This window comes from Armigeres subalbatus, chromosome 3 (assembly GCF_024139115.2).
Source record: "Armigeres subalbatus isolate Guangzhou_Male chromosome 3, GZ_Asu_2, whole genome shotgun sequence".
NCBI lineage: Eukaryota > Metazoa > Arthropoda > Insecta > Diptera > Culicidae > Armigeres > Armigeres subalbatus.
Genome location: NC_085141.1, coordinates 198,013,456 through 198,025,782, shown reverse-complemented (window position 1 = coordinate 198,025,782; position 12,327 = coordinate 198,013,456). Strand labels below are relative to the sequence as shown.

General features: G+C 39.4%; 1 protein-coding gene across 2 annotated transcripts in view; it reads left to right on the top strand.

Moving 5' to 3' along the window:
* Positions 1 to 12,327, top strand: part of LOC134225177 (putative fatty acyl-CoA reductase CG5065) — a 74,011-nt gene that overhangs the window by 47,302 nt on the left and 14,382 nt on the right. Inside the window, exons 2-7 of one of the 2 annotated variants that reach the window (XM_062705040.1) lie at positions 4,038 to 4,251; positions 4,525 to 4,641; positions 7,007 to 7,111; positions 7,171 to 7,314; positions 7,492 to 7,626; positions 7,685 to 7,805. In XM_062705040.1, the coding sequence (XP_062561024.1) occupies positions 4,120 to 4,251; positions 4,525 to 4,641; positions 7,007 to 7,111; positions 7,171 to 7,314; positions 7,492 to 7,626; positions 7,685 to 7,805 (754 nt within the window). In that variant the 5' untranslated portion in view covers positions 4,038 to 4,119. Of the gene's footprint in view, positions 1 to 4,033; positions 4,252 to 4,524; positions 4,642 to 7,006; positions 7,112 to 7,170; positions 7,315 to 7,491; positions 7,627 to 7,684; positions 7,806 to 12,327 lie in introns of both variants that reach the window. The other variant, XM_062705039.1, reaches the window with a different exon arrangement.

Genomic DNA, 12,327 nt, shown 5'->3' with positions numbered 1-12,327 from the left:
TTCAACATAGCTTTGGAAGGGGTAATACGAAGGGCAGGGATTAACACGAGTGGTACAATTTTCAATAAGTCCGTCCAGCTATTTGGCTTCGCCGACGACATAGATATTATGGCACGTAACTTTGAGAGGATGGAGGAAGCCTACATCAGACTGAAGAGGGAAGCGGATCGGACTAGTCATCAACACGTCGAAGAAGAAGTACATGATAGGAATAGGTTCAAGAGAAGACAATGTGAGCCACCCACCGCGAGTTTGCATCGGTGGTGACGAAATCGAGGTGGTAGAAGAATTTGTGTACTTGGGCTCACTGGTGACTGCCGAAAATGACACCAGCAGAGAAATTCGGAGACGCATAGTGGCTGGAAATCGTACGTACTTTGGACTCCGCAAGACGCTCCGATCGAATAGAGTTCGCCGCCGTACCAAACTGACAATCTACAAAACGCTAATTAGACCGGTAGTCCTCTACGGACACGAGACCTGGACGATGCTCGTGGAGGACCAACGCGCACTTGGAGTTTTCGAAAGTATAGTGCTGCGTACCATCTATGGTGGGGTGCAGATGGCGGATGGTACGTGGAGGAGGCGAATGAACCACGAGTTGCATCAGCTGTTGGGAGAACCATTCATCGTTCACACCGCGAAAATGTCGGACAGTAACCCGGTGAAAATGGTTCTCGACAACGATCCGACGGGCACAAGAAGGCGAGGTGCGCAGCGGGCAAGGTGGATCGATCAGGTGGAAGATGACTTGCGGACCCTCCGTAGACTGCGTGGTTGGCGACGTGTAGCCATGGACCGAGCCGAATGGAGAAGACTCTTATATACCGCACAGGCCACTTCGGCCTTAGTCTGAATAAATAATAATAATGTATAAAGATCTTTTCAAAAAAATCGATACCAATTGATGCCGTTAAAATGATATGATTTTTCACCGTTCTACTTTATCGACCTGTCAAAATTTTTGACAAAGACTAAACGCTTCAGAGGTACTACGAGGCTATAAGGCTTGCTGACGTTTATTCATCTTTCTCTTGCACGCGCACAGAGTAGATAGGATTTGTTTTCATCGGGAAACGGTTCCGAAGCAATTTCCTTACAATATTTTCTATTCATTTTAATTTAATTCCATCTCCAATTAAATGTATTTCGGACATTTCTACCTAAAATGATTCTTCAACAGAACAGGGCATCTATCCCTAGACAACATCCTAGACCGGACCGAGAATCGAACTCACCATCTCCGGATTGGCAATCCTATGCCTTTACTCGCAAGGCTATTGGAGACCCTGCACCGTAACTATGCTATGCTAATAAATAGGTTGAATGCCATATGTGCACTCGTCGAACACCCGGCTCGACAATCGATGATTGTCAATCTTATTGAGTTGAGGTATTTAACGTGAGTTCAACGTCGAAGTTCAATCGTTAAATTGAAAGAAATTCTATTACGGTGTTTACGGGGTAAATTTTAATCCTTTTATATTGCATAATAAATCAATCTTCTTTAATTTTAATCCTTTTATATTGCATAATAAATCAATCTTCTACAATTACTACAATAATGAAATAATTAACATAACTGAACACTGTATAAGAATATATAAATATTGGGCTAGTACTTTAAAGTAAGGTGTAAGCTAAAAGGTCTATTTTTTCCTATGCTGATGTAGTAAACTAATCATCAAATTATTAAATCTGCTTGCTCCGGTCCACATCTTGATGGTTCCATTAGACTGCAAATACAGTGTCGACCCGATTTTGTCACTCCCCGATATTGTCTACCCCCGATTTTGTCACGTTTTCGACCCAATTTTATCACGTCCCGATTTTGTCATGTGTTCGACCCGATTTTGTTATCCTAAAAAAATTTGAAAATTTTAAACGTTCTTTTTATTTTTGTAAATACACCCGGTTCTTTTTTTATACGGGTTGGTTTTAGTTGATTACGACCTTTAGCGTTGATGAAACTTTGAGTTAACCCCATGAAAAAATTCACAAAAAATCAAAGAAAATTCAGGTGGCATTTAAAAAGCTGTGAAAAAATTGGTTAACCGGGAAATTCAAAAATACCAACCGTGTAAAAAAATATTGGGTGTAATACAGCAAACAACATTGATTTTCATGAAAAACTTTCACCGCCTGTGGTTTATTATAAATCATTCCTGAGTACCTGTCAAGGATTTTTGAGCCTTTTCAACAAGAAATAACGGGTGCTAATCACGCATTTTACCTTTCCAAGGCATACATTGATTCATATTTGTGAAATGAATTAAAAAATTGAAAATAATTTTTTTTCCGTTTTTGTCACATTTCCATCACCCCAAAATTCATCAGGGGGTGATAAAATCGGGATATTACTGTATAATCAATTTTAAGGACAAATAGTGTTGAACTATTGAAAACAATTCGATAACTATTGATTAACAATCTATTTTTTATCGTTTTTCCTTAATCTTAGATATAATAACTTCCTATTGAAATCTTTGAAAAAAGTCGTGGGCGGGAAAGGGTTAATGAAATGTTATCAGTAAATTTGATGAACGACTGTGCGAGACTTATGCTGCATTTGGACAGGGCAAATGAATTTAGATCAGCTCGAATGAATTCAATTGACTTGCTAAAAGTTGAACATGTTCAACTGGTTTCTCATTCAAGTAAGTTTAGATGTCCAATTTGCGTTCAAGTCACGCAACTTGTTCAATTTACTTGTCTAATCTAAACTAATAATGCTTGTAAGTGTTCGGTTTTGTTTATGTTTTTGTGTGAGTTTTGAGATTTTCTCCCCCTGCAGAGTACACTTGGCATACAAGTAAATAGCTATTAGGAGCAATCACCTTAACTGCTACCAACCACCCTCCAAGCTACCAACCACCAACCCACCACCAGGAGCCGCAGGATACAAAGTTGGGAGCGGCCATGATGGGTTGCACAAATGGGTGGCACGAAAAGGGATGAAGACTGTGAAAAGTCGATGACCGGAGGAACCTTGGGGCTGATTGGGCCGGGACTATTCGTTCACTTACCCGGCAGTCGTAAACAAGACTAGATGTCCAAAGCGCTACGTAAAAGTTTAAATTCAAGCAGTTAAAATTTACCAGTTTGTGAGCATAAGGAGGAAAATCAGGACACCGTTGTTCCACCGTGGTGTCGCTACTTCGACCACTGTATTTGCGATAACGGCTCCAGTTCCCCGGGAGTCCTTGTGCCGTCCTAGAGCCCATTCGCCGGGTAGATTCCGGCACCGTTATTCCCCGAAGACCGATCCGTCAACATATCGGTAGCCTAGGACGCGCAGCTGGATCACCAGCTATCCGGTTAACCCTTGGTGCCACCCACGACGCGGAACGTGGTGGAAGCCATCCGTACCAGACAGAGAGAGAGCAGAAACGCGGAGAAGGAAGTGGAAGTGGTTGTGGTTGTGGAGAGGAGTAAGTGGTTGTGGAGTGAAGAAAGGGGCCCCGCCCAGTGAGGTTAGCTAGTGGATAAGGAAGTGGGAGGACAGTTAGAAGGAGTGTAGCTAATAAAATTGTTTAAATCGTTGAATAGTGCTGTTAGGTTTTCCTTAATTCAAGTGCGAAGATTCTCTGTCCCGTGGTAAACTTACGAGAGTGTGCCGACCTGAGGCAGTTGATTCGGGGAGTCTCGGAAGCGCTCCCGGTTGGCTAGACCGGCAATTACATGCTAAAAATCAGACAAATAATGTTCTGGGCAGGTCGACTGAACACGAATAATGATAATAGCGATTAGCTGATAAAGTTACTATTTGACCATTTTTGATTTTTCTGTTTGTTTTTGCTTTTACCTACAAGGTGAATCTTTTAGTTTCTTATATGTTAACATTCAATGTATTTTAGCGCAGCAAATTACAATCGAAGAGGAACACAACAGTGGTTTTCATTATAAATTTTGATTATGAGCGGCCTTTATGTTCAAAAGAGGAGGATCCATTCTTCTTCAGATATCTAAAATATAAATATCCCTTCCTCTATAAAAAAAACTACATCAAATACCTGTTCTCGTTTATCTCCAGACAGGAAGCAATCATCATTGTTCGTCATAGTTCGTCAAATAATCAATCTTCATTTGATGAAATTGGTGAGAATTGTGTAACTAATCATGGCTTCCAAAATGAGCGTTGAAGGCAGAGCCAACGAAAATTCAGCAAAGGACAAAAAATATATACCCGTTGCTGAGTTTTACCATGGTAGAAGCATCTTCATTACTGGAGGAACTGGCTTCATGGGGAAGGTGAGATGTTTTTCTTTTTCTTTTATAGAATATTAAAAAATCACTTTCATCTGCTATAAGACGAGTTAGTTCTATTCCATTCATTTCCGACACTCGATCGTTACTTCAGAGATATGCATTTAAATCTTAACTGCAACTCAGTCTTCAGTGTCTCGTACTTCTGTTAAGTTTCAAGCGCGATATTTCATTGACCTCTCACTAACTCGTCTCATAGACAGGTGACATATTTCACTAAACATAATTTTCGTCTTATATTTTATGTTTTATTAATAGGTTCTCATCGAAAAACTGCTACGCTCTTGTCCAGGTATAAAAAATATTTTCATCCTGATTCGTCCAAAGCGAGGCCAGGATATATCGGCGAGGTTAACGGAAATTTTAAATAGTCCGGTAAGTCAAGTTTTCGTAAATATGAATTTTACTGCGTGGGTTTGGGTTCACAGTTTAACGTACCTAGCTGGCCAACTCGATTCGTCAAATCTCTAGTAACATCGATGGCTTTGTGTGTATGAGGAGTAAGGAAGGCTTCCAATGATCTCTTACCTGAAGCCCACGGCCTATGTTAATTTTATATACGCAGAACAGAACTCTTCCGCATAACATCCTGCTTAGGGACAAGAATCATCTGACCCTTCTAGGTTCGCCGGATTCAATTTACGCCCGCTCGTAGACCACCTTTCATGGTCCGCGCAGCTCTTACCGTTAGCTTTGATGATAATTGTTTCGTCTTCGTCTCTTGGTTTGGCGCTCCTATGAGTAGTAGCCACAATCACCTCCTCGGCCGCCCGTTTCGCGGTTTGTTTCACATTCCTCTTAGCTTGCTTAGGGTACTGATACAGCTTCAAAAATGTAGGGGAAGGTGGTCGGTTGTCTGCATCCTTTTGTTTTTGGAACAAAACTTTCGTCCAATTACAAAATGTGGTAATATTTGCATACCAATGGAAGCATATAGGTGAGCTAATAACTAGTGGAGATTTGTTTTATTTCGTCTATTGGAAAAATTTCATTACCAATTTTGTTAGGCGTTGATTCTATGTCGTTTCGAAAAAGATGGTCGGTGGTCGGCACCCTAAAAACCCACTCGAAATGAAAAACTATGAAGTGGGGGCGTTATGGATGGAAAGATCAAGATATATTGTGTCAATAGCAATGAAATGTATTACATTTAAGTACATTATACACATTAGGGTGGCTCAAAAAACACTCTTGCAATTTTTTTGATGGGTCGCCCGCTTATTCGGTTCTATTTAATGTCCTGATGCTCTGGACAAAATTTCAACCAAATCGGTCAACGTTTGATTAGATTAGAGTTTATTAGGCAAACATATTAGCATTTTACTAGGGTGTTGTATGGGTGAATTTATTTCTTTTCAAAGGTAAAGGAAACGAAATTTGCTCAAACTCCACCTCAGAGAAATGCTAATAACTTCGCCGGGCAAACACTAATCTTCTCGCAGTTTTCAGTATAACATTCTGAATTAAACTCTTTAAGGGCCGAATTCTTCAATTCCACTTAGTGCTTAAACCAGGTTTAAGCGTATGGGTAAGCTCCGCTTAGGAGTTAAGCGGAGGTGAAGAAATTGGCCCTAAGACAAAATGAGTATCATAGTTCTTCATCGTAAATTGTGTCGTCTAACTGCAAATCACTGTTTTTGGATGTTTCTGCATACATTTTTGCATATCAACTTCTAACAAGTTTAGCACCGCCTAAACGTTGACCGATTTGGCTGAAATTTTGTCCAGAGCAACAGGACATCAAATAGAATAAGAGTCCGGCCCATCAAAAAAATTGAAAAAAAAATTTTCCATACTAATTTGAGCCACCATAATACACATTTTATAAAGTTCTCAAAAATGGTTAGGTTTGCTAACAACTTGCCTTATAGCACAGACAAACAGACATAACACTCGTGAAATTTCCATCGTTCACTGATTTACTGGTCAATTAAAATAATCATTAGTTGGCCAATCAATCACTCGTGGCGCTCGCAAAGGATTTGCTCTAGTTTGACGTTTGCTCACTACCGCCATCTGGTTCGCGATTTGCCCAACTAGCTGAAATCAATAGATGTCGTTAGTGTTTGAACGACCATGAATTTGAAGAGTAAATGTTCAATGTGTTATGTCTGTTTGTCTGTGCTTATAGCCTGAAATTAGGCAATACACTGATGATTTCCCTTGATAATCACCTGGGTGCCACCAACCGAAATAATTAAACCTTTTAAAAAATGAAAATAATAGTTAAATTGTGATCGCTACGGTGGCATTCAATATTGAATCACAAAATAGAGTAAATTTCGATCGTTTACTACGGTTTATAGCACTAAGCAAATGACCAAAAAAAACTTTGTAGCGGGTTTTCACTTGTCAAAAAAGTGTTTTCTCTGTAAAACGAAACAAAAGCTTCTATATGCTTCGGAAATGGGCACAACAAGATCGTGCTTACATAGCACTCGTATGACAAATCTAGACCAACATTTGAAAAGGGCGTAACAGCCAAAATTTATTCCTCCTGATTCTTCGTCTACATATATAGCTATATATGTAGACGAAGAACCAGAAGGAATACATTTTGGCTGTTACGCCCTTTTCAAATGTTGGTCTAGAAATGTCTAAATGACCACATCTGTTTTCTGTCAAAAGTTATGACGGGTGCCGACAACCGACCAGTGCCGGCAATCGACCACCTTCCCCTACTTAACACCTATATATTTATGATACTAATACTAATGGTCATGTTTAAAATTTCAAATAGCTATTCGATAGAATACGGGACGAAAATCCAGCCAACCTAAAAAAAGTCATTCCAATAAATGGTGACATTACGCTAAACGAACTCGGAATATCGGAAATCGATCAGGTAATTTACTTACTTGTTGTGCTACTATACTTAAATACATACTCATTTTATACCTATAGATCACGATATGCCAAGAGGTGTCCATAGTGTTCCATTCCGCAGCTACAGTAAAGTTTGATGAAAAAATTAAACAATCCGTCACAATCAACATGATAGGAACAAAGCAGTTGATGGAACTGTGCCACAGAATGCTGTGTTTGGATGTTAGTATTTTTTTCTCTTATACAGAAAGTTGTACACTGACCCCACAATCATGGGTCACACACTAATATGAGTCATTTACATTTCACCAGCATGCAAAATGGAGTGACTAGTGCTACCAAGTGACCCATATATGTAGGGTCAGTGTATCTTAATTATGAATTGTACATAACTTTCAGGCCCTAGTGCATGTGTCGACAGCATATTGTAATTGCGATCGAAAAGAGGTGACCGAAATTATTTACCCACCCCCATATAACCCGGATGATATTATTCAGTTGGTTAGATGGTTCCCGGAAGATATTTTAGAAAAGGTAAGGGTCAAATGTAATTAGCGAATATGGTTTGAAAACGATGTTCTCTCAATTTTAGTTAACCCCGTCACTAATTGGCAACCGACCCAACAGTTACACATTCACCAAGGCCATGGCAGAACACATGCTCCTGAAAGAAGCAAAGGGATTACCAGTGTCAATTGTTAGACCATCCATTGGTAAGTGTTACTTAATAAGTGATCGAACCATATAAATCGAACATCTTCATGTTATCAACGTAATTGAGCTCAACAAAAACATAAATTGGTTATATCTTATTGAATTATATATATCAAAAAAGAAAAAAGAGGTATGGGAAAGTGGGGCAAGATCGCCACCTTAAACTCTGGCTCATGTACACTAAAAATCCTCCGCATACTGCATATTTGTCTCTTAGCCATCTATTTAGGGTCTTTTACATAATGTTAGCTTGCAGAAATATCGATTATTATAGTTTAAACATCTTATAGATTGGTTTTAAAAAAATGTGTTTTTTTCAAGGCGTTTCTTTAGGAAGCACCATAAATTACGTAACGCTTAGAGAAGAAGGGGGTTGCCCGAAATGTTACAATCCATACAAAAAATTAAAATGATTCATACAAAAAGTGAAACATAGGGAAAAAAAGGGGGGGGTTGAAAATTGTCATTTTTTTGCGTTACGTAATTAATGGATCTTTCATTACTGTATTGGGCGAATTCGCCATCCCATCAGGGCAAGACGAGCAAGGTCCATAAAAAAATGAAAACATGTTTTGAACCCTGTAAAACATCATGTATCATTTTGGCACTTTTAGAGTTTATGCACGATTAATGTTACTCCCAAAATTGTCGTTTTAAATGTTGATTTTGAGGCTCTGGTCATGAATTTGATTTATGGTCAATTTTATATCCATTGTTTGTAACATTCTCCAGGTGGCCCACTGAAAGTTCCACCAATGTGTGGATCCTATTTTATAAAAACCCGTCCTCGTTATTAGAAATCAGCTTAAGCGCCAAATCGGGTTTTCCTGAATGCCGTCCTCGTTTTGCAGGTTCGAAAATGGAAGGATAGACAGACGATCAAATTTTAAAAATTCACCACCACCAGCAAAATAAAAAAAAACTAAATTAACATTTCCCAAGTCAACAAATCTTACGCAACAATTTTAGCTAACATAAATTCCACAATTTTATTTAACATAATTTTATTCTCTGATCAGAAATTCGGCCGAATCATTCGTTTAAACACTTACCCCTAGTTTTCAGCTTAAGCCTAAGGGGCAAGCCAGAGTAAACGCGACGAGCGATGCGACGCGACGCGACTCACGTAAAAGAATAACAATCATTATCATCAGGCTGTCAAATTGCACTGTCGCGTCGCGTCGCATCGCACGTCGCGTTTACTCTGGCTTGCCCCTAACTCCCAAATTAGGACCTAACGTATGCACTGGCCAGTGCTGTTCAAAATATCAATCGATTACTATTCATGTTCTGTTCGTGTGCACTTCTACAAATTTTCTCATGGTGCCGGAGATTGGCTCTCCCGCAATCGCGTTGCTAGCTATAGCTATTGGTCACTGCTTCAGCCAACAGGCTGCGCCGTTGCTCGCCAACTTTGCGCGCCAACGGACGATGAAACCGTATCACCAAAAAACCGATCTCACATGGGAGATCGTTTTTTCTTCAAACTATGCACACGCGGTGATACTTAGAATACAGATAGGGTTAGGCGGGGCAAGATGGGTCACGGGGTAAGATGGGTCAGGGCCGTTTTTGAGCATCGTATACATTTTAATGTGGAGATTATGACTTTGTAGGAGGAATAATCTGGTTCTACTTCATTGACACTCAATTTGATGATAAAATTTCATTTTGGTAGAGTATGGCAAGCTAAACTATTTTTCAGCATTGTTTCTTATGCGAAACACACTTTCTATAAAACGTGTAATCTCGTCGAGCAATTAAATTTTTTTAAACCGTCTAAGACGAATTAAGTACTGTCCATTTAATTCCACCAGTTAATTTTCGTTATCTTTGCAGATACGTATTTCGACCACAACTGTGTGGTCGTCTTCAGTGTCTTTGACTCGACTTCGAGTCGAGTCGAAGTCGAGTCAAGTACAAGACACTGAAGACGACCACACAGTTGTGGTCGAAATACGTATCTGCAAAGATAACGAAAATTAACTGGTGGAATTGAATGGACAGTACTTAATTCGTCTTAGACGGTTTAATACATTCCACTAAAAGAGCTTAATATATTTTTCTAAATTTTTTTGTTATTTCATTCCCCTGGCTTACAGACTATGAGCTATTTTTATAGATCCACGTTGAAAAGCTAAATTAAAATGTTTCTATTTTGAGGCATTGAAGGTTCGCCGAAGGTGACCCATCTTGCTCCATCCTACCCTACTATTTCGCACTTCTACCTATTTTGTCTGTTGGACTGAAAGCGCACAGATTTAAGCTAGGTAGATAATTAACTCTCTTTGTAACTCTTTCGTATGTGGAAGCGGAGCTGCAATGATAATTGCAATTTTCGATCAAGCAACACCAGATCGAGCAAGCATGGGAAGAAGCGACGATAAAAACTCCAGTTCGGTTGACCCTGGCACTAAGCGGGTCGAATGGGCTGCTGTTTGGCAAGGGCAAACTCCTCGTGCCTCGCTTGCCGGCCGATAGGATAGATAGAGGCCAGCCACTGGTTATTGAATTGGACTGAAGCTTATTTTTATGGTCAATTTTATATCCGTCGTTTGTAACGTTCTCCAGGTGGCCCACTGAAAATTCCACCAATGCGTTATTAGAAATCAGCTTGAGCGCCAATCGGGTTTTCCTGAATAGCGACCTCCTGTTATACGTACAAACACTTTTGCCCGGTAACACCCGCCGGCAAGTCGCAGGTTCGAAAATGGAAGGATAAAGAGACGATCAAATTTTAAAAATTCAATTCGCTATCTGCGATTTTGCATTTAGCTTTATAGTACAAAATTTCGTGTTTTCTGCTTAGGGGTTGTGTATTGTGTGAGAGAAATTTCGATATTGACAGTGAATAGGTGGGATTTTGAGTTAATTTGTTTTTTTTAATATAGAAAAATCAAAACTTGATCGGTAGAATGCTACAACATAATGTTATAAATACACTCTAATTTAAATCCACATTATGCTGTTTTTGCCTTTCTCGTATACTAAGTATACGTAAAGGCTATAATTTCACTCCAAAACCAAACTTTTGATAGAAGGCTCGGAGACCCATAGTGTTATATACCAATCGACTCAGCTCGACGAATTGAGGTGATGTCTGTCTGTGTGTATGTATGTATGTGTGTGTGTGTGTATGTGTGTATGTGTACAAATTTTGTAGACACACTTTTTGGAACTTAGCATTACCCGATTTACTCGCAACAAGTTGCATTCGACGGGGAATGCGGTCCCATTGTTTGCTATTGAAAAATGGCCTGATCGCACATTGCATTTCGGAATTATTGAAAAATCATTGTTTTTTCCCAAGGGTCCCCCCTTGGAAAAAAAATTTTAAAACCGAAAAAAAATTTTTTTTTTCAAGAATGGTGGGAATGCATAGTAATTAATGCAAAAGCATGCAAAATGATAGAAAAAATGCAATCTATCCCCCTAAAGTGCTTTTTTGACCTTTCCTATGTGATTTTTTCAGTACATTTTACGATGCACGAGAAAGGCATCATCGCCGCTAGGTGGATTAATCTGGGTTTTTCATTAAGCACTTGGAAATGCATTTTATATTTGGATTTTACTCAATGCCGTTAAAATCGACAATACACAAATACCACAATTGGCAGTATTACCCCAAGCCGATAAATCCTTCACATGTTGTACATAGCATAAATTGAGTTTCAGACAGTAATAAATTTCCACTCCGGGTGGCTTAATGCCCGGAACATAGGCATTTAACTTTGAATGAACTGAATTTTTCGAATTTTTTTTCTTTTATTTTTTTTTAAATCTCATCCAATTATTAGTGTGGGTAAATTATAAAGCATATAGGATCATTTAGAAATATAAAACCATATATTAAGTGATTTCAAAATTATAACAAAAAATGAATAGCATAGCATACCATATGTGATTGTACAAATCGCGGGTGGCCATATATATATATATATATATGACCCACTAAACCCACCGAAGCAACAGAAGGTTACTTGAGTTACCCTCTCTACTAATACCCTGGTTCCCCCAGGAACTGCCTCCCAGCATTACTTCTGGGGGATAGGCAGTACTTAATGTACTCGCTCATTCACACTCACACAGGTACTCATCCCGTATGAGTCTTACTTGGCTGCTCTCCTTAAAACACACCCTCTGACACACCCTGACACTCTTTCTGATGCACCATATGAGCCTTACTTGGATGCTCACCACTGACATACCATGTGAGTCTAACTTGGGTGCTCACCCTTTACGCACCATGTGAGTCTAACTTGGATGCTCACCCAACCACCTGATTCACGCTCTAGCACACAAATCTGAGCCTTATTTGGGTGCTCACTCTAGCACACCCTGCCACTCCTCCTGACACATTGCAGGGAATTCTGCAGAACTTATAAAGAAGTTCGTGAAGATTTTATTGGAGTAAATAATGGTGGAATTTTCGGATCAATTCCCGGCAAAATTTATGGTGAAATTCCTGAAGACACTACCGAAGAAGTTGCTGGAGGCATTCCTAAAGAATCCCTGATAGAA